The sequence below is a fragment of the Vitis vinifera genome, chromosome 19, assembly GCF_030704535.1.
Source record: "Vitis vinifera cultivar Pinot Noir 40024 chromosome 19, ASM3070453v1".
In the NCBI taxonomy this organism is placed as follows: Eukaryota; Viridiplantae; Streptophyta; class Magnoliopsida; order Vitales; family Vitaceae; genus Vitis; species Vitis vinifera.
The window spans coordinates 2,540,581-2,568,477 of NC_081823.1; the positions used below are offsets into that span (position 1 = coordinate 2,540,581).

Genomic DNA, 27,897 nt, shown 5'->3' on the forward strand with positions numbered 1-27,897 from the left:
CGTTTTGAAGTTGTTGTCAATAGGGTAGATGCTCACACAGCATCCGAATTGGCAAAGAAGGGCAGTGTTAGTGAAGATTGCAAACCCTGCTAGGAGGAATGAAAGAGACCTCAAGGAGATATAGGTCGAAGCTACTGTTGAGGCAATGAATGAGACAATTTTTGTGACACCTTTGGGACCCGCTTCCTCTTTCCAGCATGGCATGCATGGCCACCTTTGGTGGGCCACCCCTGAAACTCACGTGGCATACCCCTACATTCCCGTGCATTGTTTTCAAAACAATTGATTTTCAAATAAAATCCTTTTCAAAGGTTTAAATCCTTCAAGTTTTCTTTCTTTATCTTAAATAAATCCATTTTTTACCCTTTTTCCATTCGTCAAATATCTTTTACTTTTTATTTTTACTTATTTTTATTATTATTATTATTATTATCTTCTTTGTCATCATTATTATTTTACCCTTGTTGTTTTTAAAATAATCCCTCAAATCCCAATTTTCAAATAGTTTTCCAATTTTTAAAATTCTTTAAATAATTTTAACTTCTTAAATTTTTCATCCTTAGACATCTTTTTTTTTTAGGTTCTAAACATCTCATTTTCAATAAAATTTGGCCGCTATTTTCTTTTTTTGGGCGAGCCACTTTCGAATTTTTCATAATTTTAAAACGTTTTTTTGAAATAAAACATGAATTCAATTTTGTGATTCCAATTAATGGAACTTATGAAATCTATTCATGCAAAAATAGAAATGGGCTTTGGTGGGGGCCCGACATATGAGATTTTATGATTAATGGATTGTTTGGTTGATTCGGGTGCCATACATGATTTATTCTGCTCTATGATATGCATGTGACTATCCCTTAATTGTACACTAATCTCACTTCTTGATAGCGCATTGAAGATCGTTGCCCAGGTACGCATCTGTCCTTATTCTGATCTCACTATATGCATGTTTTGATATGTGCATGATTGATTTGAGTATTTATTGATTTCCTCATCATTGCCACATCAGCTTCATTTTATTAGTAGAGACCCGACTTTAGGGACTTAGAGGGGTGCTACGGTCTTTACCGTACCTTCCCGATAAGTAACCTGACCCCCGAACCCGATCCGGTTTTTCACAGACCACCTTTTCCAAAATAAGGAGTCACACTTAGGGTTTTTCTTTCTTATTTTGTTTACCCTTTAAAAATAAAACAAAAATAAGTGGCGGCTCCAAGTCATTTTCAAATAATCAATAAAAATCATAATTTTTCAAAATAAAAATCGAGCTCGCCATCGAGTGGGAAACGCATTCGAGCAATCGAAAATGCGGGGTCCACAACTATATTTTAGAAAATAAATTTTTTAAGTGATCATGTGTACCACATTTTTAAATACTATATTTTAGAAAATATTTTTTGCATCGATCATGAAAAAGCTAGAAGTAAATTTAGGGACATTGGAGAGTGATTATAATAAAAGTTTTTATTATTAATAAAAAAATGAAATTTGAAAGTGTCAAGTCCTAGTTTGAAGTTAAGTGAAAAAGAAAATTATTCCAAATATTAAAAGTCACTTTTACCTTTGGAGTGTGATTTGAAAAATGTTTTTTAATATTTAAAATCTTTTTTTATTTTTTATAAATTAAGTGTTTAACAATTTTTTTAAAAATATGCTTAAAAATATAAAGAATATTTGAATTAGAAAACCCGTTTGATAATGATTTTGGTTAAATATTTTTATTTATAAAACTCTTATTAATAGCATTTTAATTAGAAATGTTTTTAAAGAGAATTGTTTAATATTTTGATATAAATTAAAAAAGATTGTCTTTATGGTGTTTGAATTGATGTATTTGTTGAAATTAGGTTTAGGTGCTCAAGTAGACCTTACTTGACCCAATCCAAAAAAACTGGACATGAAAAAAAAAAAAAAACTAACTATTTGAAAGAACTCACTTTTGTAAGAAATTTCTCTTTTGAATTTCATCTATTTCTTTTCTTTTTCATGAAAAAAAAAAGATTGACATTTGTGTCGTTAAACAAAGTTATTATCAAATTTTTGTAGTTTCATTCATATCTTAGCATATATGATTTTTCTGTGAAATAACCAATCTGGATTTTAGGCATTTTAGAAAATATCCCAAGCCTTTTTCTCGATTGTATTATATAACAAAAACGTGATTTTATTTTTTAAAGAATTACCTATTAAGTTATGGGCTAAGAAGAATTTGAAGTGATTTTCCGCATTTTTTAAATATTTTTCAACTATTTGCTAAATACAAATAGGTTCAAAATAATTTCTTTTATTACATTACTAGAATAGCTATTAAAGGTCTTTTTGATTTATATTCAGATATTGAGTGATCATCCTTAAAAACATTTATAATAAAAACATAATAGATTAAAAAGTAGATTTGGTCAGTGATTTTACGAAGTGTTTTTAATTTTTTTTTATATTTAAAAGATAAAAACTTTTAAATGTTAAAAAGAGTATAAACACTTCATAAAATCACTCTTTTAAAGTACTCGTAAAAAAAACTTTTACTACCAAATAAGTTTTTGGTCAATTAGCTTATGGAGTGAAGTATGGATTTTGTTGTCACCTCGCGTATCCTGTGGTCCACGTTGCTGCTAGATGGATGGACACGCGATTCTCAACACATAAAGGGTTCTTGATTCAGCGGTTGTACCTGCAAAAGGCATCCGGACAGGGTGTCCGGACACACCCTCCGATGGTTTTGTTAGCCATGGTAAGAGAGAGAGATATAAATCAGTTGGCCTTTTACTAGGTCTCAAGAGGTTACCAGGGGATCCCTTTCTTCTTCGTGTGAAGGCATATATATACAGCTTCAGGGGTACTGCTCCTTTCATTAATGGTGAGGAGATATTTTATGTTGTGATGATGATAATAGGTGTCAGTAGGAGCACTATCATCCTACGAATGGCTGTCAGAGACCATGGTAGGTGATGCGGCTGTCAGAGATCGTGGGAAGTGATTATGTAGAATGATCGTGGGAAGTGACTTGCTGTCACTTCCTCTTGTCTTCTCACTCTGCAGGTGATGGGATGTGGGCCATGGTTGCTTGTTGTGATTGCGTGTAAGACTCGCTTTACTTTAATTGACCATCCAGACGATTTATATCCGGATGGCTCATGCTGATTATCCGGATGTGTTGTGGAGACTATCATGATGTCTACGCTCTGCCAGCGTCGTTTGCTCTTCCTTGGATAGGAGAAGCTGAAACGTCGTTTGCCTTTCCTTGAGGCGGTCCGGATAGGATAACTGCACCATGCATATCCTTAGGGGAATCCGGATGATGATGGTCCGGCTGATAACACGTGCCACGCGTCACTATGAGCTGCGTGCCACGTGTTTCCCAAGGGGAGGGGTCCCTACATTGCCCCCCTTTTTAACTTGCCTGTTTTGCCCAAAAAATGGGCGGGTTAAAAATAACTGGGTTTTTGAAAATTGAAAAAGTCCCTTCGACTGACTGGGCCACGTGGCGAGTGGGGGTGCGGAAGCCAAAAAGGTATTTATGACGAGCCGCCGACCCTGTGTATCCCCAGGCAATATGTCGTTTCAATGATAACATGGCTGTTGGTTTGGCTTTCCGAGGGGCTGTCCTGCTATAAATAGGGCACTGTACCTCTTTTTGCATTTTTTCTACTGCATTCTCTTGAGAGCCTTTCTTCTTTATTGGTTTTTTCTGCGTCCTTTGCTTTTCTGAGAAAAACTTCGAACGACCTCGTTTGTTTGCTGCTGGTGATTTTTGTACCGAGAGAGTAACCGTTCTTCTTCTTCAGAGCTTTATTTGGTACGTACCTCTTTGCTACTGTCATTCCTTTGGTTGCGTTCGCTGGTTCTTTAAACTTGGTTTCTGGCTTGCTTGGGCATTGTTTTGGACAAGTCGCTTGTAATTGTTGTTGAATGTTGGTATTTTGTTGGTGCTCGGGGGGGGGGGGGGGGGTTTGAGGGGTTTTTCTGACTGCTTTGGGTTAGGGCTTGTGTATTTTCTGACTGCTTGGTTTTGAACCGTTGCATTGCTTTTGTATGTAGATTTTGGTTTGGCTTTGTGGTAAGAAATGGCTCCAAAAAAAATTGTTTCATCTGCCCGGGTCAGCGAGGCTGGCGAGAAGGCGATAGACAAATTGAATGTGAAGGAGTTCCGGGAGCGGTTCTGCATCCCAAATGACGTGTCTATAGATTTGGTGAACGAGGAGGCGGCTATGCCTACTGAGAAAGGTGAAGAAAACGTTATCCTCTTCATAAAGGAACAATTCAACGCGGGGCTCCGGTTCCCTCTGCCGGCGTTGTTCAAGGAATTCCTCCACTTCTCTCAGGTTCCACCCATCTTCATTCATCCCAACCTTGTCCGGGTGCTGATGGGGTGCAGCATCATCAACATGCTGTATAGCCTTGACCTTACGCTACTGGAAGTGTTCTTCGTCTATTCCCTGAAAAAAGCAAAAAATGATATCTTCAGTGTGTCCGCGCACCTGCCCTCCCTTCAAGCAGTGACAGAGCTGCCAGATTCGACAAAGGGAGGGGCGAAGGGGCTGGTGGCGGTCCGGGGTGGATGGGCGGGCCTATCGGAGCGTGCGTCGAGGCCCTTTTCTCCAAATTATACCCTAAAAATTCCGGGTATTCTTGTTTTGCGATTCTTTGTCCGGATTTTACTTTGCTGACTTTTTGCTGATTTTTCCGAACGAGATTCTCACCTCTTGTTGCTGTTAATGCAGGTCTGGAATTGAGGGGCCACCTTGTGGATTGGGTGGAAAAGGCGTCCTTCGCCTGTGTCTGTAAATTATTCGAGATAGATCCCAAGGAGAGGGCCTACAAGACACTGCTTTCCGCGCGGAATTTGATAGCGGTCGTCCGGGAGCCCCAGGAATATGTTATCAATATTCTCCCCAGGAAACTGGCAAAGGATGAGATAGTGCCTGGGGAGCATTATACTGTGAAGGAGCTCCCCCTCTATCAGGAAGCTAAAGAGGCTGACGCTGAAAGACGGCGAAAGCTCCTGGAGAATCTAGACCAGAGGAAAAATGAAGGCACTATCCGGAAGGCTCCCGGACAGAAGCGCGGTCCGGATTCTCCTCCAAAGAAAACTCCAGTAAAAAGGAGGAAGCTGGTGAAGAAGCATGAGAAGGATGTGAAGGAACCCACTCCTCCCAAGGAGTTCCCTCCCCCGCAAATTACCTATGAGAGGGGAAGTAATGATAGAGGAGCCAGTAAACGCTGCTCCACACTCTATCTCAAGCGGCCCCGGACGCATGTCGGGGTTGAATCATTCGGGCACTTCCTTAGCCGCGGTTGCGCCCCTGGCTAACGTGGCTGAGGAAGCTGCATCTATCAACCGTCCGGGCAACCTTAATCCGGATGCTGATGCAGCTGAAACAACCCCGTTGGAGGAAGCGGGGGCAGAGAGCCAAAGTCAGCCTTCCGACGACCCGGATCGCTTGGCCATAGTCCCGATGAAAGGACCTCCTTCAAAGAAGCCGCGTTCGACGCGCGATTTACGGTCCGGACTCCTTGGGCGGCTTGAAAAGCGGCAGCAAGAGATTGAAGTTAGCTGCGCTTCTGCCCATGACGCTCATCCGGATGGAGGCGAGGTGGAGATGGCAACCGAGACTTCGGCCGCCCTGGTAATAATTCCGGCTGAAGATGTATCCGGACAGATGCGTCCGGACGAAGATGTGGAAGTCCCGAATCCGGGACAAGAGTTACCTTCTGTTTCCTCATCTGAGGAGGAACCTGCTGACGATGCAGCTCCTGCTAGCCCTTTCAGCTACGCGGAGTTGGAAGTTAAGCTAAAGCAGATTACACCTGACTGGAAAGCCATCAAGCCTTCCGCTAAGATGTTTGATATGATAGAAACGGTATATCGTTGTCTTGTGCTTTTGCTTTTTGACTCTTTGTTGCACTAATGTGTTTGTTGTAGTACGATTTATATCTTTGCTTTTTTTGTTTGCGTGTCAGCTGGTGAGGGGCCTCCGCGGCATGGCTCAACAACACGATCTTTTTACTCAGATGCTGCAGACTGCAGACTATATGAGGACCTTCTCCTCTCGGCGCCAAGAGATTGAAAATCAGCTGCGTCTGAGAATGGAGGAGGCTGAGGCCAATCTAACCACCATGCGAGAGGAAAATGAAGCCCTCCGATTGGAGTTGGCTGAGGCGAAGAGTTGAGAAGAATCAACTGCGGGTTGCCTACATGAGGCGGAAGGTGAGGCAGCCCGGCTAAGGGATGAAGTGAGTCAACTCCGGACAGAAGTTTCGAATGAAAAGAAACAGAAGGAAGACTTGCAGCTGTGCTTGGATGTGCAAAAGAAAGAACTTGAACGGGAGTTTGCTGTGGAAAGGGAGGAACTTGCAGCGGATTACCAGCAACAAGTTGATGATACGTTTATCTTTGGGTATCGCTGCTGCATGAAGAAGAATGGTATCAAGCGAGATACCCCTTCGATTCCTCCGGGTGAAGAAAAAAAGCTCCACGAGAAGCCCGCTCCCTGATAGTTTATCTCTTTTTGCAATTTTTCTGCTGTAATTTTTCCTTCTGTATTTTTGTGGTCCGGAGGTCTCTTTGTAATTACATTTATTCATATCAATAAAAACACACTTCTTTCTCATTTGTACTTGTGTCTACTTTTTATTGATAGTACTGCTTTAAATTGGACACATTCCATGGTCTGAGTAACGGAGTGCCATCTAGCTTTTGTAAATGACAGACTCCATTTTCGTTTGCCTTAGACACTATGTAGGGTCCTTCCCAATTGGCTTGGAACTTTCCTGCGCCTACTTCAGCAGTATTTTCAAAAACTTTTCTAAGTACTAGCGTACCATTTTTGAAGTTTCTGGGCTTGACTTTTTTATTGTAATGCGCTGATGCCCTTTGTTGATAATCTGCCATCCGGATGGCCGCGCTTTCTCTGACTTCGTCTGCCCAGTCCAAATTTCTTCATAGTTTTGTGTTGGCATCTTCTTGTTTTGCTGCATCGGTCCGGATAGTAGGAAGACCTATTTCAGTGGGAATGACTGCGTCCATTCCATATGTGAGGGCGAAAGGAGTGTTTCCTGTCGGCCGTCCGGGTGTGGTTCGATAGGCCCACAGGACGCCGGGTAGCTCTTCCACCCACTTCCCTTTGGCTTGTTCAAGCCTTTTCTTTAAGGCATTGATTAGAGTTTTGTTTGTGGCTTCCGCTTGCCCATTGCTTTGAGGATAACGTGGCGTGGAGTATGAATTCCGGATATTCAATTCCGAACAGAAATTCCTGAATGCAATGCTGTCAAATTGTGGACAATTGTCAGCTATGATGATTTGGGGAATTCCAAAGCGGCAAACAATGTTCTTCCATACAAATTTGGTGACATCTTTATCTTTGATGCTTGCATATGCTTCAGCTTCTACCCATTTACTGAAATAATCAGTGGCGACAAGGAGGAATTTCTTCTGGGCAGGTGCTGCTGGGAGGGGTCCCACTATGTCCATGCCCCACTGCGCGAAAGGCCATGGGCTTGAGACCGATTTCAATGCTGCTGATGGCACATGTGGAATGGGAGCGTATCTTTGACATTTGTCACACTTTTGGACATATGCTGCTGCGTCTTTCTTCATTGTTGGCCAATAGTATCCTTGTGAATGAGCTCTATGTGCCAGGGATCGTCCTCCCGTATGATTTCCGCATATTCCCTCATGTAATTCAGCTAGCACATACTGGGCTTCTGAATGCCCAAGACAGCGAAGATAAGGCCCTGTGAAAGATCGTTTGTACAGGTGTCCCCCGATCAGGGTGAAACGAGCAGCTTGCACTCGAATTTTGTGTGCTTGTTTAGGATCTTCGGGTAAAGTGTCTGCCCGGAGATATTCTGCAATATTATGCGTCCATTCTTGATCATCCGTTTGGTTTGCCTCAATGGTGTTGCAAGTGGAATCTTCTGTGACAGAGGGATTGGCTTGCACATGTATGGGCAGTAGAATGGCTTTTTTGATAGGGAGGGAGGCAGCTATGCCGGCCAAAGCGTCAGCGTGCCTATTGTCAGCTCGCCTAATTTTTTCGATTGTCCACTCGGTGAATTGCTGTAAGGTGCTTCTTACTTTGGCCAAGTATCGCGCCATGCGTGCGTCCTTAGCCTCATATTCTTTCTGGACGTGCCTTACCACTAGTTGCGAGTCGCTATAGATCCGGAGTTTGGAGACGGATAGAGCAAGGGCGAGGTCCAATCCGGACAGGATGGCCTTGTATTCTGCTTCATTGTTAGACGCGGAGAATCCCAACTGGATGGCTTGCTCCAGATGTTCCCCAGTTGGGGACTGTAGTAAGAGCCCAACTCCAGAGCCTGATGAGTGTGAGGCTCCGTCAACTCGTAGTGTCCACCACTCCTGTTCACTTGATTCGTGGTGCTGGTTGGGTCTTCGTGAATATTCGAGCACAAAGTCGGCCATTACTTGGCCTTTTTTGGATAATCTGGGTTGGAATTCGATTCCAAATTCGCTCAATTCGATGGCCCATTGTAGCATTCGCCCAGTTAAATCTGGTTTGTGCAGAATGCTACGAAGGGGTTGGTCGGTCAGTACAATCACTGGGTGGGCTTGAAAATAGGGGCGGAGCTTTTGGGCAGCACTTCGAAGAGTTAAGGCTGTTAGCTCCATTTTTTAATACCTGGTTTCTACATCTGCCAATGCCCTGCTGACATAGTAGACAGGTTTCTGCTCCTTTGGTGAAGGGCAGCGGAATAGAACGGCGCTGATTGCCCATTCTGAGACAGCCAGATACATGTATAGCTTCTCCTTTGGGATGGGGCTGCTCAAGATGGGTGGATGCATAAGACAATGTTTAATTCTTTCCAACGCGTTTTGGCAATTGTCCGTCCACCCATGCGTTCCAGCTTTTCGTATCGCCAAGAAGAAGGGTCGCAACTCATCAGTGAAGCGGGCTATGAAACGTCCTAACGCAACGAGCTTGCCTGTGAGGCGTTGTAACTCCTTTTTGTTCCTGGGAGGAGGTGTCTCCATGACTGCTTTGACTTGATCCGGGCTGACTTCTATGCCTCTTTGGCTGACCATAAATCCCAAAAATTTGCCAGCACTCACGCCAAAGGCGCATTTAGAAGGATTTAGCTTCATGCCATACCTTCGCAAGAGATGAAAAACTTCTTGTAAGTGAAGATCATGCTGCTCTCGGGTTTTGCTTTTAACCACAATGTCATCAATATACACTTCTACCGTGTGGCCTATTAGAGGTTTGAAGATTTTAGTCATTAATCTCTGATAAGTGGCGTCAACATTCTTGAGTCCGAATGGCATGACTTTGTAGCAGTAGAGGCCATGTGGTGTTATGAATGCTGTCTTTTCTTCGTCATCCGGAGACATGGGAATCTGGTGATATCCGGAGAAGGCATCCAAGAAAGAGAGCATTCCTTGCCCGGAAGTGGAATCCACAATTTGATCTATTCGTGGTAAGGGAAAACTGTCTTTTGGACATGCGTTATTGAGATTGGTGTAATCAACACAGACTCGCCATTTGCCTTCTTTCTTTGGTACCACCACTACATTTGCCAACCAATCCGGATAAGATACTTCTCTGATGAATCCGGCTTCCAGCAATTTGTCAATTTCATTTTGGATAACTTTTTGTCTATCCGGATGAAAGCGTCTAATCTTCTGTCGAACGGGTCTGGCTGCTGGAAAGATGTTAAGCTTGTGAGAGGCAATAGAGGGATGAATTCCCTTCATGTCCGAATGTGTCCATGCGAAGATGTCATGGTTGTTTTGAAGGATATTTTGTATGCTCTGAGTTTCCTCTTGTGTCATGAGGGAACTGATGTTTGTGAGGTGATCATTCTCTTCTGAGATTTGGATTGTTTGTAAGGGATCTGCTGCCGGGGGATCCTTGTCCGCCGGACTCAATAATTGCTATTGGTCATGCGTATGGCTGGGCTCAGGGGGGGATGCATCCTCCTGGCTAGTTCCCGCTTCTCGTGCTATTTGATAGCACTGTCGAGCGGCCAACTGGCTGCCATATAAGTCAGTTTGCCATTCGTTGGTGAGGAAACTCACCATTTGATGATATGTGGAAGGGATGGCTTTCATGTAATGAAGCCATGTGCGTCCCAAGATAACATTGAAGGGTGATAACTCTTGTACCACTGAGAATTGCACGTTGAGAGTGACTGGGCCAGCTTGGACCGGCAGTATAATGTCTCCTAAGGATGTGGTTGATGACCCGTTGAATCCGGATAAGATTCGTCCGGGGTTTTCGAGACCTGCGAGACTATGTCCCATATGGCCAACGACTGATGCTTGCACCAGATCAGCTGAATTGCCTGGGTCGACCAAGATACGTCTTACATCGAAATCTCCTATTTCTAGGGAGAGGATGAGGGCGTCGCGATGTGGCTGTAGCGTCCGAGTGGGATCTACTGGTGGGAAAATGATTGTCCCATCTATGGGGCGAGGGCCCTCTCCAGTGAGACCCGGCCGGATGGAATTAATGCGTTCGCGTATTAACGCGGCTCGCAGCAATTTCTGCCTTTTCCGCCTGGAATCGTATTCCTCGTCAGATGGGCCCCCGTTGATATAGTTTATGACAGCCTTGGGGGCGACTGGGGCCCTCGGGGCCCCAGAGTTATGATGTTGAGATGCGTCCCTTCCTCCAGTATCTGAGCGGAGGTATTGTTTTAAATGTCCTGCTTTGATGAGCCTTTCAACTAGATACTGGAGGGACCGACATGTCTCTGTTGTATGACCATGGTCTTTGTGGAAGGCGCATTTCTTGCTGCGGTCTCTTATGGATGGGTTCGTTTCGAGGGGTTTAGGCCACCTGAAGTCGGACAACCCCTGGATCATTGGGAGAAGTTTTTCATATGATACAGATAGGAGTGTGATGGGCGGCCTATCCGGACGACTCGGCCCGTCCTGCCTTCGGTCAACTGGTTTTGGCCGATCCGGAGGTTTGGCATGTCTGTCCGCGTTATCTCTAGAAGCCCGTCCGGCAACCAAAACTTGCTGAGTGGCTGCACGTACGTCATCTTCAAGCATTGAATATTTGTTAGCACGTCTGAACAAATCGTCCATCGTTGTAGGAGGCTTTTTGGCCAGCGATTCGAAAAATGGAGTGCCTGGACAGATGCTTCTCTTGAAGATCTGTAGGACAACATCCATGCTGCAAACCTCTATTTGGAGTACGGCTTGGCCAAATCGTTTCACAAATTCCCTCAAGGATTCGTTGTCTCTCATTTTTATGTTCTGGAGGGTGCTGATATTCTGCTTGTGTCGAGCGGAGCACAAGTACTGTCCCACGAATGCTTCAGAGAGGTCCCTGAAATTGTCAACAGAGTTAGGAGGTAGGCGATGAAACCATGAGAGGGCCTGCCCTTGAAGGCTGGCGGGGAATACTTTGCATAGCAATGCATCGTTGCCAATATCGAGCGTCATGAGCTGTCGATAGTGCATGATGTGATCAAAGGGATCGTTGGTCCCATCGTATGTGGAAAACTTTGGTACGAGGAATCCCCTTGGGGGCTCGTAATGGGTGATATGAGAGCAAAAGGGTGTGGAGAGCATGTCATCCAGCCTTTTGCTGATGGAGCCAATGGGTGGCTCGTTTGGGAGGTTTCTCCCAGCTGGTCGTTCCGCTAGGTGTGAGTGAACGTTCCGCATCGCTGGGGTGACCATGGGGTCACGATGCGGAGGTACGTTCTGCACCATGGGAGCGATCATAGGATCGGGGTGTGGTACCCGGGTTGTGGCTACTGGTGGCCTTGATCTCCCAAGCTCTTGTGGGCCTAGTCTTGCGCGCATAGAACTTGACAACTGTGATTTTCTATCACGTTGTCTTTTTGCTGAAAAATTAGTGGAATCTGAGCTTTCCTCAAGGGGAGCTCGAGGCATGGGTGTGCGTGGCTCATGGGGCCTTGCGTTGTATGCTCCTGGGACAGCTCTTGTTGACCCAAGATATATTGATTCTGGCTCTAGCCTTGAGTTTGCCACCTGGCCTCTTGAACGCTGACGATGAGGAGGACCTGACGTTGAGGCTTGAATGCGTAACACAGCGTTTTCTTCCCTTAATCTCTCCGTCTCCTGGAGGAGAACTCTTAGCTGTTTTTCGCTCGCCAACTGTCTTTTTTCGATGGCCTGACGCCATTCGTGATTATCTTCCTCCTCTCTACCAGATGATCGACTTTGGGAAGGTGTGGCCATCTTTGCTAGTGACTGAATAAAAAATAAAAAATAAAGATTCCCACAGACGGCGCCAATGTTGTCACCTCGCGTATCCTGTGGTCCACGTTGCTGCTAGATGGATGGACACGCGATTCTCAACACATAAAGGGTTCTTGATTCAGCGGTTGTACCTACAAAAGGCATCCGGACAGGGTGTCCGGACACACCCTCCGATGGTTTTGTTAGCCATGGTAAGAGAGAGAGATATAAATCAGTTGGCCTTTTACTAGGTCTCAAGAGATTACCAGGGGATCCCTTTCTTCTTCGTGTGAAGGCATATATATACAGCTTCAGGGGTACTGCTCCTTTCATTAATGGTGAGGAGATATTTTATGTTGTGATGATGATAATAGGTGTCAGTAGGAACACTATCATCCTACGAATGGCTGTCAGAGACCATGGTAGGTGATGCGGCTGTCAGAGATCGTGGGAAGTGATTATGTAGAATGATCGTGGGAAGTGACTTGCTGTCACTTCCTCTTGTCTTCTCACTCTGCAGGTGATGGGATGTGGGCCATGGTTGCTTGTTGTGATTGCGTGTAAGACTTGCTTTACTTTAATTGACCATCCAGACGATTTATATCCGGATGGCTCATGCTGATTATCCGGATGTGTTGTGGAGACTATCCGGATGTCTACGCTCTGCCAGCGTCGTTTGCTCTTCCTTGGATAGGAGAAGCTGAAACGTCGTTTGCCTTTCCTTGAGGCGGTCCGGATAGGATAACTGCACCATGCATATCCTTAGGGGAATCCAGATGATGATGGTCCGGCTGATAACACGTGCCACGCGTCACTATGAGCTGCGTGCCACGTGTTTCCCAAGGGGAGGGGTCCCTACAGATTTGGGTCATTGTTGGATTGCATATGCTTTGGTTCATTGGACTGCTCTTGGCTACAAGGGAGCCCCACTGGCAGCTTCCATTTCACTCTGGCTGTCGACCATTATGCTCGTTGTTTATGTGAAGTATGCCAAGAGATTTGGGGATACATGGAAAGGGTTTTCATCTGAATCATTCAGTCACATTCCCTCAAACTTGAAATTGGCACTGCCCTCTGCTGCAATGGTGTGGTAAGTGTTGACTTATTTTTTTGGGTGATGCTTAAAACCCCACATTTTTCCACAAAAATGAGTCATAGATCTTACTGTGTTCTCCCAGTCTGGAGTACTGGGCATTTGAGATTTTGGTTTTGCTAGCTGGGTTGATGCCTAATTCAGAAACAACCACTTCATTAATAGCAATGTGGTAAGTTTCAGTCTCTGTGTTTTTTCCTTCCTGGTTTGTAACTGTTCCAACCTGCTCAAAATATTCAAGCCTGTTAGTCTTTCTGATCCGAATCTTTCAGTGTGAACACAGGAGCTATAGCATTCATGATTGCTTATGGTCTCAGTGCAGCAGCAAGGTCAGTCCGGCAGTAGAATCATATATGAGATTCTTTCTGATTCCCTTTTTCATAATTCATCTCATTGAATAAAACCAACTTGCTGTAAGCCTGCAACAGCACAAGGGTGTCAAATGAACTGGGAGCAGGCAATCTGGACCGAGCCAAGCACGCCATGGCAGTGACTCTCAAGATCACCGACTGTCTTGCTTTGCAGTTGTTCTACTCCTAGCCCTTTACCACAATATCTGGGCTAGCTTTTTCAGTGATAGCACTGTCATAATAAAGGATTATGCTTACATGGCACCCCTGCTTGTAGCCTCAATACTATTAGACAGTACACAAGGTGTCCTTTCATGTATTAATGATCCCTATCCTCCACATCGATCACTATTTATATCTCCATTTTGCTTGGATGTGACTGATTTTTGTTGGTCCATGGGTGGTAAGACCGTAAGAGGATGTGGCTGGCAGCATATGGCCAACTTGGCTACGTTCTATTTGATCGGCAATGGCATGCCCATCGCAGTACTCCTCGCCTTTAAATTGAAACTATATGCTAAGGTAACCATGGAGGAAAATATCGTGTATTGGAGGGTATCAATATCAATACGATATTTCATGGAGAAATATCGGTTTCGGGAGAAATTCCAAAAAATTGATTAGCGATTTTTCTCGGGTCAACAGTAGTCAAACGCGCTACAGTGCCTGAAAAAAGGTCCTTCCTTTTGGTGCTGAGGAGATTTGAACCCCAAACCTTTGGGGTTCAACCCATACCCACTTACCATCCGGGCAAACTTACCCTTATTATATAATATGCACTAAATATATATAGTTAAACTCATTATATAAATAAAATATTAAAAAAATATTTTAAAGAGCAAACTAATTATAATTATTTTATAATTAAATGCAAAATTTTCTTTTAATTGATTACCAAAAATATAAAAACTATATAATTTTTTTCATAATGTTTTTAATATCATTAATAATTAATTAAAAATTTAAAAATTATACATATATCATAATTTATTTTATATTGTTTAATAAAATTGAATTAAATGGATCATAATTTTAATATTAATATATATTTTAAAATTAGACATATTACAATCAAATATCATAATATTAGATGTAATTTAATAATAAATATACACTTATAAAATTTATATTTTTATCGATACATATAATATTATTATCAAATATGATAAATCATATTATACATATATCAAATTATTTAATAAAACAACTTAAAAATATCATTATACTTCTAATTACATTTTTATAAAGTTTTTCTTATATTTTTATAAATTTCGATCAATTTTAGGCTTATCGATATTTTTTTTCAAAATATCTGTCGATATATCTCCAATATATCCGTGATTACTGATATTTTCATCCTTGAAGGTAACACAAATATTGTTAACAATCTGACTTGAATCAATCCAAATTAACATCAATGCCAAGTTTTTATGACTCTCTTGTGTTGACATAGGGCTCGTGGACAGGATTGATTTGTGGCCTCTCATGCCAGGCTGCAAGTTTGTTGTTCATAACACTATGTACCAAATGGACAAGACTAGAGCTCTCTATGAGCCTGCGAAAAAAAAGGGGGAAACTTGTGTTTTGATGGGACCATTTGGGAAATAGATCAATAAACTTTGACATGGAGACCCGAAGGGCAATCTCAGCACAAAAAATGAAGCCGACTCAAAGTGTATAAAAACAATATTACTTTCCATATTAAAAGCTGGTTATCATATTTCATAAAATTGAGTTTGAAAAATCATATATTTCCCAAATGGCCCATCAAAACACAAGTTTCCCAAAATGGGGAGGTGATTAATTGATTGGTGGATATAAACCAAACAAAGGCTAGTGACAGTTCTCTGTTGAGAAACATGGTTACTTTTGGCAATTATAACAAAAAGGTCATTTGATTTTTTTTAAAGAATTACCTATTATTCTACGGTCTAATGAGATTTTGAAGTTATATTTCATCCTGAATGAAACTATAAAAATTTGAGAATCACTCGGTTTTCACAATACAAATTCCTAAATTTTCGTTTTCAAAAAAAAAAAAAAATCAAATAAAAAAACCTTTCTTACAAAATCGAATTCTTTCGATTAAAAGAGTTTTTTTCTTTATGATATATAGTAGCAGTTTCTAGGTAGTTTTAACTCTCATAATTGTTCATATTCCTCATTTTATTGGATCAGGTTGGATCAAATGTTGCCCTTAAAAACATTTATAATAAAAACATAATAGATTAAATTACTCATAAGTAGACTTTTGCTATCAAATAAGTTCTTCTTTATTAGTTTATCCCGTGAAATATGAATTTGGATCATTTTATAAAATTAAAATATTTATCTATGATTATATAATTTTTTTTTTAAAAAATTATTAGAGTGAAAATTACAATTAAATTATTTTGATTATGTCACTAAATTGAATGGGTCACTTTGTTTGCTTTTAATGTAAAACAGATACATTCCAAATTTTGGATAAGGACTTGCTCTTTATAAGCTTGTTGCCCCATGAGTTTTTATTTTGACTCTTTTGTCCCAAGAAAGCCCCACTCAGAAGAGATGGTGGTGGACCGGGTGTGATCAAATCACACAAGACTCCCAAATTTTTGGTCAATGCTTTTTAAAATAGTTGTAAAAAATAATTTTTGAAAATGGTTTTTAATTATTTTTGTAAATATTTGTTTTGAAAACTCAAATAAAAAAAAAATTAATATGTAGAATCAGGGACGAAAATGCCCTCCAAAGTCATAGCCATGGCTTAGTCAAATCCCATTTCTTAAGTTTTTTATATACTCAATAGTTTGTCATAGCCCATGACTTCAGTGCGATTGATTATAGCCCATGGTTTGACTTGTTGAATAATATTTTTGGTTCTGAAATAAATCCCTCATGAATGCAATCTCAGGCTATTTATTTTTCTGTTTATTCTCTGCCTTAAAGCAAAATACCAGAAACCAGAAACCCAAAAACTTCCACCACACAATCAGATTACTTTGTACACGATTATCAGCTGGCTTTAAATTATGGCTCTCCCTCCTGTCCTCTTTTGCCAGTTGCTTTTCTTTTGAATTGTTTTTTGGGTACACTCCCATATGAGACGAAAGCATGTTTATAGCTTGAAGCACGTTTTGGAGTCGAGGTGGATCTTTTGACTAGTAGTTAATGGATTGTTTGAAAATTAGGTATAGGTTTTTCTATCCATACATAGAGCAATCGAGTATTTTGAGATATTATTATGTCATTCACCTTGCGGGAAACCCAAGGGAGAGGAGTGGAGGAAGTAGCAGACGAGGACTTGCAGAAGTAGAGGAAGAGGAAGAGGAAGAGGAAGAATAAATATATATTGATATGGGGATGTTTGAGAATGATAACAGTGGTTCAAGTACTGCTAGTCCTCTGTTGGAGGTTGTGGGTGGTGGTGATGGAGGAGAAAGGAGGGGTGGGAGGTGGTGGTGGTGGAAGAGAGTGCTGGATGTGGAGGAGGCCAAGAAGCAAGTCTTGTTTGGCCTCCCAATGATCCTCACCAATGTTTTCTACTACTCCATCACCTTGGTTTCAGTCATGTTCGCCGGCCACCTAGGTGAGCTCGAGCTCGCCGGCGCCACCCTCGCCAACTCATGGGCCACTGTCACTGGCATCGCATTTATGGTGATCCTCTCTCTTTTTTGAAGTACTTTTCTTTGAATGAATTTATTAATAATTTAATATTCATTTATTTTTCTTGCTTTCTTTCTTTCTTTTTTTTTTTTTTGGACAAACCGACCTTTTTGTCTAGTTGGGTTTGAATTGAGCTACCCTAATTAGAAGGCCTACACAATGATCAAGCTCATTTTTCTTGTTGTAGATTGGTCAAAGTGGTGCACTGGAGACCCTTTGTGGGCAAGGATATGGGGCAAAATTGTATAGGATGTTGGGAATCTATCTCCAAGCATCTTCCATCATTACAATATTCTTCTCCTTCATTATATCCATCATTTGGCTCTACACACAACCCATTCTGATCTTTCTTCATCAAAGCAGTGAGATCTCCATAGCAGCTGCTCTCTACATGAAGTATCTTGTGCCTGCAATCTTTGCATATGGCTTCCTGCAAAACATTCTGAGGTTTCTCCAGACACAGTCTGTTATCTGGCCCCTTGTAGTCTGCTCAGGCCTCCCTTTACTCATCCATTTTGGGATTGCATATGCTTTGGTTCATAGGACTACTCTTGGCTACAAGGGAGCCCCACTGGCAGCTTCCATTTCACTATGGCTTTCGACCATTATGCTCGCTGTTTATGTGAAGTATGCTAAGATATTTGGGGATACATGGAAAGGGTTTTCATCTGAATCATTCAGTCACATTCTCTCAAACTTGAAATTAGCACTGCCCTCTGCAGCAATGGTGTGGTAAGGTGCCTTCAACCTTCTGTTATTCAGTTGATATTTTTTCTGGGATGTTTAAAACCCTACCTTTTTTCACAATACTGAGTCATAGATCTTATTGTGTTCTTCCAGTTTGGAGTACTGCGCATTTGAGATTCTGGTGTTGCTAGCTGGGTTGATGCCTAATTCAGAAACAAGCACTTCATTAATAGCAATGTGGTAAGTTTCAGTCTGTCTGTTTTTTTTACCTGGTTTGTAATTGTTCTAACCTGATCAAAATATTCAAGCCCGTTAGTCTTTCTGGTCTGAATCTTTCAGTGTGAACACAGAAGCTATAGCATACATGATTGCTTATGGTTTCAGTGCAGCAGCAAGGTCAGTCAGGCAGTAGAATCATCTATTATCTTTCTGATTCTGATGCCTCTTTTTTGTAATTCATTCCATTGAATAAAACCAACTTGCTGAAACAGCACAAGGGTATCAAATGAGCTGGGAGCAGGCAATCCGGACCGAGCCAAGCACGCTATGGCAGTGACTCTCAAGATCTCCATCTGTGTTGCTCTTGTAGTTGTTCTACTCCTAGCCCTTTGTCACAACATCTGGGCTAGCTTCTTCAGTGATAGCACTGTCATAATAAAGGATTTTGCTTACATGACACCCCTGCTTGTAGCCTCAATACTATTAGATAGTGCACAAGGTGTCCTTTCAGGTACTAATCATCCCTATCCTCCCCATTGATCACTATTTGTATCTCCATTTTTCTTGGATGTAACTGGTTTTTGTTGGTCCAGGGGTGGCAAGAGGATGTGGCTGGCAGCATATCGCCATGTACATCAACTTGGCTACGTTCTATCTGATCGGCATGCCCATCTCAGTGCTCCTCGCCTTTAAGTTGAAATTATATGCTAAGGTAACACAGATATTGTAACTGTCTGACTTGAATAAATCCAAACTAATGCCAATGCCAAGTTTTTCTGACTCTGTTGTGCTGACACAGGGCTTGTGGATAGGACTGATCTGTGGCCTCTCATGCCAGGCTGCAAGTCTGTTGTTCATAACACTACGCACCAACTGGACAAGCATAAAGCTCTCTGTGAGCTGCGAAAAAGAAAATCCAGAGCTGATTAACTGATTGATGAACATATGCAGATAAACCAAATAGAGTCTCATTAAATGTTGGAGCTCAGTTCACTGCTCTGTTGATCAAGAACAAGGATTAAGTAATATCAGCTGCAGTTTTTTCAGATACTATTGACAATAGATAGATATAGGATCAATGGGCAACTATGCCCTATCCAGAAGCAATAAGGTCAAAATTGAGAAAAGGACATCGAATTTGTCATAAATGTAATAAATTTTGGAAAACTTTGTTTTCTAAATAGTGACAATAGAGAAGACCTACAATGGGTCCATGATGGAACATCTGGTTTGATTGATTGTTTCTTTCTTTCTTTCTTTCTTCTATTTTTTGTCCATGATTTTCAGCATATCAAGCATACTTATCTTTGACTGACTAAAGGGCTTCTCCCATTTTCAGCAAAGCAAAATACAAGACAAATTCTCAATCCAACATGCATACCATCCATGTGTCCTAAATCTGTGTGCACCACATAATTGGAATCTACAGATCAGGTGAAAGGCTCTCTGCTGTCCTTTTTGACCAGTTCTCCCAAAAAACCATCTCAGAAGATGAAAGAGGACTAGAGGATGTGACAAATCACAAATGATGAGGAAGAGGGCTTGAAGAAGTGTAGGGAGGTTATACAGAAAGGGATGTCTGAGAATACTAGTTGTGCAGATGCTAGTCCTCTGCTAGAGGGTGTTGATGATGATCATGGAGGAGAAAGGAGGGACGGGAGGTGGTGGAAGAGAGTTTTGGATGTAGAGGAGGCCAAAAAGCAGCTCTTGTTTGGACTTCCAATGATCCTTTCCAATGTTTTTTACTATTCCATCACTCTGGTATCTGTCATGTTCGCTGGCCACCTGGGGGACCTTGAGCTTGCTGGCTCCAACCTTGCCAACTCATGGGCCACTGTCACTGGTTTGGCTTTCATGGTCTGTTTTCCCATCTAGCTTGCACCCATCAATGGTTTGGGGATTCAAGTTTTTTCGGTTTTAATTCACTTACTGTGAACAGATGAAATAGACCAAGCCACAAAATTTGTTGTTTTTCTTCTTGTAGATTGGTCTGAGTGGTGCACTGGAGACACTATGTGGGCAAGGATATGGTGCGAAACTGTATAGAATGTTGGGGATTTATCTTCAAGCCTCTTGCCTCGTATCATTATTCTTCTCTATCTTTATATCCATTCTTTGGCTCTACACAGAACCAATCTTGATCTTACTTCACCAAGATTCACACATCTCAAAAGCAGCTGCCCTTTACATGAAGTATCTTGTGCCTGGAATCTTTGCATATGGCTTCCTGCAAAACATTTTGAGGTTTCTTCAGACACAGTCCATCGTGTTGCCTCTTGTCGTATGCTCACTGCTCCCATTAGTGATCCATGTTGGCTTTGCATATGTTCTGGTTCATTGGACAGTTCTTGGCTACAAGGGAGCAGCGCTGGCAGCTTCGGTTTCATTGTGGATATCAGTCCTGATGCTAGCCTTGTATATGAGTTATGCCAAGAAATTTGAGCATACATGGAAAGGATTTTCTTTCGAGTCATTCAGTTATATTCTAACAAACTTGAAATTGGCTCTTCCCTCTGCTGCAATGGTGTGGTAAACCGTCTCAATTTCTCTATCATTATTCTCTTTGGGCAAAAAGCCTAAAACCCCAGGTTTTGGTCTCATAAAACTTGGATTTTCCTTACCATTTTCCTTATTCATTGCTTGCATTCTGCCAGTTTGGAGTTCTGGGCATTCGAGATTCTAGTGTTCTTAGCTGGACTGATGCCAAATTCAGAAACTACTACTTCATTAATCGCGATGTGGTAAGTCTGTAACCCTTTTCTCCTGATCGTAACTCTTATAAACCTCTTCTCAATGCTTGACTCCACCCTCTCTTCTTGGACTTTATCCTCAGTGTGAACACAGAAAATATAGCATACATGATTTCTTATGGCCTCAGTGCAGCAGCAAGGTCAGTTCCTATACTAAATTTCCTGGTATTCAATGTTTAATCCCATCAAATAAACATGAGTACTTGCTCCAACAGCACAAGGGTGTCAAATGAGCTTGGAGCCTGCAATCCCAACCGGGCTAAGACCGCCATGGCTGTCACTCTCAAGCTTGCTCTCCTCCTTGCTGTGTTAGTTGTTGTAGTCCTAGCCCTTGGTCACAACATCTGGGCTAGCTTCTTCAGTGATAGCAGAGTCATAATAAAGGACTATGCCTCCATGGTGCCCCTGCTTGCAATCTCAATACTAATTGACTATGCACAAGGTGTCTTTTCAGGGGTGGCCAGAGGATGTGGCTGGCAGCACTTGGCTGTGTACATCAACTTAGCTACATTCTACTGCATTGGTGTGCCAATTGCCATCCTTCTTGGGTTTAAATTGGAGCTACATGTCAAGGTGATGAGCAATCTGAATTAGTAGAGACTAGCAAAGCAGGCACTTTGTGATTTTTTGTGTTTCTATTGTTCTGGTGCAGGGCTTGTGGATAGGCCTAATATGTGGTCTCTCATGCCAAGCTGGGAGTCTTATGTTGATCACACTGCACACCAAATGGACAAGAGTGGAGCTCTCTGTGAACCAAGAAAAAGAAAACCCCAAGCCGGTTAATTGAATTTATGATATCCCACCTCAGGTAAGGAAAGAATTTTCTGACATTATATATGTGGTGGGTTTCTCTTAACTGGGTAAGCACATTTTAAAGCCACAAGAACCCTATGGATTCAAAGGCTAATATGATGATAGATGGTATTAGGAAGCATGTGCATTTGAGAAGCTTGATTACTGATATAATCAACAATGTGTTTGAATCCCAAATGGGGAAGAAACTATAAAAAGAATCAGAAAGCTGTTTGGTTGATGAGAAATTTAGGACAGAACAAGGTAGTTAAGGTAACAATTATTTACTAAAATATGACATAAAGTCAACACACACCCCAGTAAGTTCCACCATATTTTCCTCTTCATCACAAGTTAATCAAACAAACAAATGTCTCTCAGCCCAAAGCCACAAACCCCGTAAACCCTTATAATTAGCACCGGCATATTCTCCATATCCTCCATTGCATTCAAGGCTAGCTAGCTAACTCTACTATCCTCCAGGGGCTCAGAAGGCGCGAGACCGGAACTCAGAGAAATGGCTCGCAGCAAAGTTGCACTGCTTCTGAGAAGGCCTGCTATGATTCATGCTTCCCTACTTGCATGAAGCTGAAGCACGTAACCGCAGAGCTTTGTAACACAGAATGCAATGGCCTTTGCACCAATCAGTTATCAAGTGTGCACAAGATCCATTAATCTCTAATTAATTTACAACCAATTTGTATGCATGGAGGGTTGACCTCATGGCCTCCCAGCCCTAGGATTTGAATATTGATGAATAAAATGAAGCTTTTTTGTTTATAATTTCTGCAATATGCATATTTAATTCTATGTTTTCTACAATTGTATTGATATTTATTGCCAATTTCTCCATCCTCATTCTATATGTGATGGCTATCTATTAAGTCATGTGTAATTGATTATGTTAAACTTTAGATGAATTTTTTTTAAATTTACAAGTTATTATCACTACCTGACAAATTAAACTTTTAGATTAAATTGATATCTAAAATTTTGTTAAATAAAGATTTCATTAAAGATCTTGAGTTTGAATTGTTTTATGAGTTAGAATATCATTCTAACTTTCACTTGTCTTTGGCCAATTCACTACCTTAGATGTTGAAGGCGCCCTTGAGGTGATCTCATAGATCCTACAGAGTGGAGACAATGGGGTCGGTTCAATGTATTTTCCTTCTTTTTGTTGCATTTCACTCAAAGGATTGTATTGCAAATTTTATTTTAAGTCACCAGTTTTCTTTACTATCTCAGATTTTGTTTTAGTTGGTCATAAAAGCAGGGAAAGTTTCCTCTTATTTCTGGTCAAACTTTACTCCCAATGTCAACTTCAAAATCCCCATGTATTTTTTCAGAGTATCACCCAAACTTTCCTCCCCACCACAACCCAACTTCCTCAAACAATCCATTCAATTCATGTAACCCAAAAATAGCCACCCCAGCCCACCCCAACTCCTATAAAACCAGCCCTTCCTCCTCCATCCTCACTGTATATATTCAAAACCCTTCTAACATTACATATATATCAAAGGTGTGAAGACAAGAACCATGGCAGCAAAGAAGATGGCAGTACTGCTGATAATCTCAATGATGGCGGTGTTGGCTTCTTCAGATGAGGTTGCAGGAAGCAGCATGGACCCAGATTGCTATGCAGAATGCTGGAGAAAATGCATGGTCATCCAAGGCTCCACCCCACCTTCCTGCAAGGAGCAGTGTGATCCTCTCTGTGATTATCAAGCGTCAAATAACTATTAAGAAGTATAAGGCAGTGACATGAGAGTGATGCATTTCCACTCCTTGTATCATTCTCATCATCAATTATTAGGTTTTTTTTTTTTTTTTAAATCATTTTTTTTGGTCATATATTAGGAAGTTGGAGTTCGTGGCACAAATAGGTTTGGTGCATGGACAAGTTTTTTTGACCAATTTCATCTCCTTCTCTCTCTGGTCAACTAATGTAACCAATGTATAAAATAAAATAACATATTTAGATCGCATGGATTTCTTTTTATTATGATGTTGATTTGCTTTTCAAATCACAATCATCCTATATACAGTGTTGACCCATGAGATAGAATTTAGGGTTCTGCTTGATGACTGTTGTTAAAAGTAGCTTTAACTTACATTTGATGAGCTTTTAGAAGATAGGTTTTTTAGAATATGTTTTGAAAATTAATTGTTTTTTTTTAAATAAATTTATTTTTAGGTTTTTTTTTTAAGCAACAATTAAAAAGATCGAGAATATTTTAAAACTTTTACATTGCACATAAATGCATAATACATTGATAAAGTGTATATTAGGAGGTTATTTGGTTTCATCATTTTGATAAAGACTAATATGTGTATCAATAGTTTTGTATAAGGATGACGGAGCGCGGGTTTGAAATAGTTCACCTCATTCCAATCCCGTCCCATTTATTTGTATATATATTCCTATCTTCACCCAAAAAAAAAAATTTAATTAAGGTAAGGTGGGCGAGCAAGCCAGATGTACGAAATTCCCATCTCAGCCGTTTAATTTTTTTTTTTCAATTTTTTTTTGTTTATTTTCATTTTTTTAATTATAAAATTTATAAATATTATAAATATTTGTAATTTATTGTTATGAAAAATGAAAAATAATCAATTAAAATAATTTTTATTTAATATTATATATAATAGGATAAGGATGAGGCACAACAGGGCAGGATAAAATCAAATTAGAAGTCACCTCGAACCCGTTGGAGTATTAAAAAATTTCTCAAACCTATCCCTACCCCATTTATATTTTTCCCAAACCCGTCCTATTAGGGCCAGGACTAGGCGGGTACCTAAAAAAACCCTTGCCATCCCAAGTTTTGTAGGATTCACAGTTGGATTTAGTGCTAGTGCCTGGCCCAAAGCCAAGAAGGAACACCAAATGGGTCATGGTTGGGCTTTATTTAATGGACCGAGATTGGGCCAAAACAGTAGTTGCTAGCTTCTTATTGCATAACGTTGGAAAAGTGCTTATTTATGGTAATTTTAAATGTGTGAAATTTTACTATTTTTTATTTTTAATTTTAAAAAAGTGAATACAAAGAAAGAAAAGAAAAGAAAAGAAAATCTAAAATTACAAGAAAATGATATTTATGATTAAGAGTTAATTTCATTCACTTTTTGAATATTTGGACTAAATACATTTAATCCTTATAAGTTTGAAATTTTATCAAATATCTTTCTTATTTTAAGTAAGATGAGAGATGAATGAAAATTAGAAATAAAATTGATAAATGAAGTCTTTGATAAAATTTTAAATCAAGGAAGACAAATTATATTTAGCTAAAACCTCATGAGAGGTAAATGAAATTAAGGGCTCATTTGGTTATGTTTTCTTAAACTTGTTTTTAAAAACATAATCAAATCACCCATGTTTTTCTTTTATTTTTAAAATTTAATGAAAACAATTTTTACTTATTTTCTAAATATTGTTCTCTATTTCACTTTGTTTTTAAAAATTGTTTCAAGAGAACAACAATCAAATAGTGTTAAAAAAAATTTAAAACAATTTTCTATTTTTAAATTTTTTTTTTTTAAATTATCAAACATACTCTAATCTTTATGTTTAATTGAATTTATTAAGTAATAATTATTTTATCCTTTTAATTTAAATGTATCTTCAATAAACCTAATCATTTCTATGCAAATATTAGATTTTTTTTTTTCAAAATAGACATGATGGCCCACACGACAAAAATGTCAATCAACCTTATCATTCTTATTAATCATAAGTTTTTTTTGAAAAAGTACAAAGGAGGAGGTAATTTCATAAACTAAAGTACAAAGTAAGGTCCACAAGGAAAGTAATAAGAACTCACCAACAATGGATATGTTTATATTTTGTTAATAATATACTTAAATAATTTTACCATTGTTTTAGAAATATTGAATTATGGAATAATATAATTTAAAAATTGTAATTAATTAATTGTACAAGTCATAATGATGATTGGGCTCCACATAGGAAAATTAGAGAATGAAGTTTTGGATGAAACCCATTATTTGGCTCAATAAAATATGCATTTTGAGTGCTGTTTAAATAATTATAATTATTTAAGATAATTATTTTTTGTCACATCTAAAATCACAATTATAGAGCTAATTCTAAGTGGCATCTTAAAATGTCTCATTTTCAAATCATGGATTTTTTTTTTTTAAGAAAATTAAATTTATTAAAAAATAAAAAAAAAATTATAATTTTGAATAATTATTTTGAGAGTGAACCAAAATTTGGAAAATTGAAAATTGGTTAACGGGCATAAGAGGAGCAATAAATATTGGGAGTTTAGCATTTTTCACTAAGAATTTTTTTAGGTGATTGTGTGACAACTCATGCAGCTCTACAGTTTCTTGTAATATGACCGTTGAGTCCGTAAATGGATGCCACGTGGACAAACGGATGCCACGTGGATAAATCAATAAAAATGGAGCCAAAGCAGGATAAGTATAGGGTGTCTTCCTTCACTTTCCTTTCCATATTGATTCTTCGCTCCTCTTTCACAACGGATACTTCTTTCTCCCGCTCGCTCTATATATTTCACCTCTTTCCTTAGTCTTTCTCCATTCTATTCACTCCCTATCAGCTTTTGATTCCTTGATATTCTCTCTCTCTCTCTCTCTTTCTGGGTTTTTGATTGATTGTGTTTTCTTTTTCTGGTTTGATTGATATATACCTTGATACCCAGATGGGGTTTAATGGATTGATGCGGTGGTGGCTGGTTTTTGCTGGGTTTTTGTGCTGCTGTGAAGGGTTTAAGTTCATCGTCGGTGGAAAGGGTGGGTGGGTGGAGAACCCTTCTGAGGAGTATAATCAGTGGGCGGGGAGGAACAGGTTTCAAGTGAATGACACTCTCTGTAAGTGATCTTGTCTGGCCTTGTATATTTTGATGAAGGATTTGATGATTTTTTTCTGATGATTTTTTTTTCTGTGTTTGTGGGTAAGTTTTTAAGTATCAGAAGGGGGTGGGGTCTGTGTTGGTGGTGGAGAAAGATGACTACTTCAGTTGTAATACAGAGAAGCCGATAATGAAAATGGATGATGGTGAATCGGAGTTCAAGTTTGATAGATCGGGTCCCTTCTTCTTCATCAGTGGAAATAAGACCAGCTGCGATCATGGCCAGAAGTTCATCGTCGTCGTTTTGTCTCCCGACCATTTCAAGCCCCGTCCAGCTGTGCCTCCGGCGTCGCCTCCTAAAGCCTCTGCACCAGCCCCACCGCCGTATACAGCACCTGCTTCACCGCCGAAGTCGGCGTCCCCTGGTCCTTCGCTCCCACCAGCCTTGTCGCCGAATTCTCCATCTCCGGTTGCTCCGACACCGGCGAAGACACCCGAGCTATCTCCTACACCTGCGCATTCTCCGGAACAGTCTCCGGCGCCGTCGAATTCTCCATGGTCGCCGTCTCCCACACCCTCCATCTCTCCAGCGCCCTCGTATTGGTCGCCGTCTCCAACCCCTTCCTATTCTCCTGCGCCGTCAAATCCTCCATCATCGCCGTCTCCAACACCCTCTCCTGGACCGGCAAATTACCCATTGGCGCCGTCACCTCAGCCAAACTCTCCAACAACTTCTCCAAATCCTTCACCCCCCACTTCGTCTCCTCCTGTTCCAGCCACAACCCCACCTTCACCTTCGACGTCTACTCCCGCCACCCCACCTTCATCTTCGACCTCTACTCCGGCCGCCGTCATTTCACCGGCACCGACACGGTCATCGGCAACTGTTATTGCACCGTCAACGGTTACCTTGTCATCCGTGGTTATTACAATACTGATTATTGCTTTAGGCCGCTTGTTTTAACATTCATTTCTTTAATTTCTTTTTTTATAAATGCATTTTATTTTATTTTATTTTATTTTTCAATAATTCTAATTTTATCATGGGATGATGGTGAGATGTTTGATTGATAAATCTTTGTATATGACATATTTTTAATTATTTGATTTTTTTTATTTTAATGCAAAATATTAGTTATTATCAAAATATGGGAGACAAGCTTGCACTTGAAGATATATTATTTTCTTAATTTATTTTCCTTCAATATAATTCAACATTATCCCATGCATCAATCATTCATTTTTTTTAAGAATATCATTTCATAAAAATAAAAATAAAAAATTGAATTTTTTTATTAAAAAGCAAATTGAGTGGATGGAAAATATA

At 40.3% G+C, this 27,897-nt stretch overlaps 3 protein-coding genes and 1 pseudogene across 4 annotated transcripts; all 4 read left to right on the forward strand.

Annotated features, from left to right (window-relative positions):
* Window positions 1–7,472: 7,472 nt before the first annotated feature.
* LOC100259002 (protein DETOXIFICATION 19-like) lies at window positions 7,473–15,215 on the forward strand (annotated as a pseudogene).
* A 1,316-nt stretch (window positions 15,216–16,531) lies between these two features.
* On the forward strand, window positions 16,532–19,419 carry LOC100264179 (protein DETOXIFICATION 19). Its single transcript, XM_002282515.4, has 7 exons — window positions 16,532–17,266; window positions 17,463–18,007; window positions 18,116–18,202; window positions 18,302–18,358; window positions 18,454–18,692; window positions 18,775–18,893; window positions 18,981–19,419. The coding sequence occupies exons 1-7, from the start codon at window positions 16,967–16,969 to the stop codon at window positions 19,113–19,115; spliced, it is 1,482 nt and encodes a 493-aa protein (XP_002282551.1). The 5' UTR covers window positions 16,532–16,966; the 3' UTR covers window positions 19,116–19,419.
* A 35-nt stretch (window positions 19,420–19,454) lies between these two features.
* On the forward strand, window positions 19,455–22,506 carry LOC100241893 (protein DETOXIFICATION 19). 2 transcript variants are annotated; one of them, XM_002282511.4, is made up of 7 exons: window positions 19,455–20,038; window positions 20,166–20,710; window positions 20,836–20,922; window positions 21,015–21,071; window positions 21,147–21,504; window positions 21,584–21,739; window positions 22,207–22,506. In XM_002282511.4, exons 1-6 carry the CDS (start codon window positions 19,757–19,759, stop codon window positions 21,716–21,718), a joined length of 1,464 nt encoding a protein of 487 aa, XP_002282547.1. In that variant the 5' UTR covers window positions 19,455–19,756; the 3' UTR covers window positions 21,719–21,739; window positions 22,207–22,506. The 2 variants fall into 2 exon arrangements, with proteins under 2 accessions (XP_002282547.1, XP_019072997.1); XM_019217452.2 differs by lacking the exon at window positions 21,015–21,071.
* A 3,676-nt stretch (window positions 22,507–26,182) lies between these two features.
* LOC100247026 (early nodulin-like protein 1) lies at window positions 26,183–27,588 on the forward strand. Its single transcript, XM_010645879.3, has 2 exons — window positions 26,183–26,589; window positions 26,678–27,588. The coding sequence occupies exons 1-2, from the start codon at window positions 26,421–26,423 to the stop codon at window positions 27,532–27,534; spliced, it is 1,026 nt and encodes a 341-aa protein (XP_010644181.1). The 5' UTR covers window positions 26,183–26,420; the 3' UTR covers window positions 27,535–27,588.
* The last annotated feature ends 309 nt before the right edge of the window (window positions 27,589–27,897 follow it).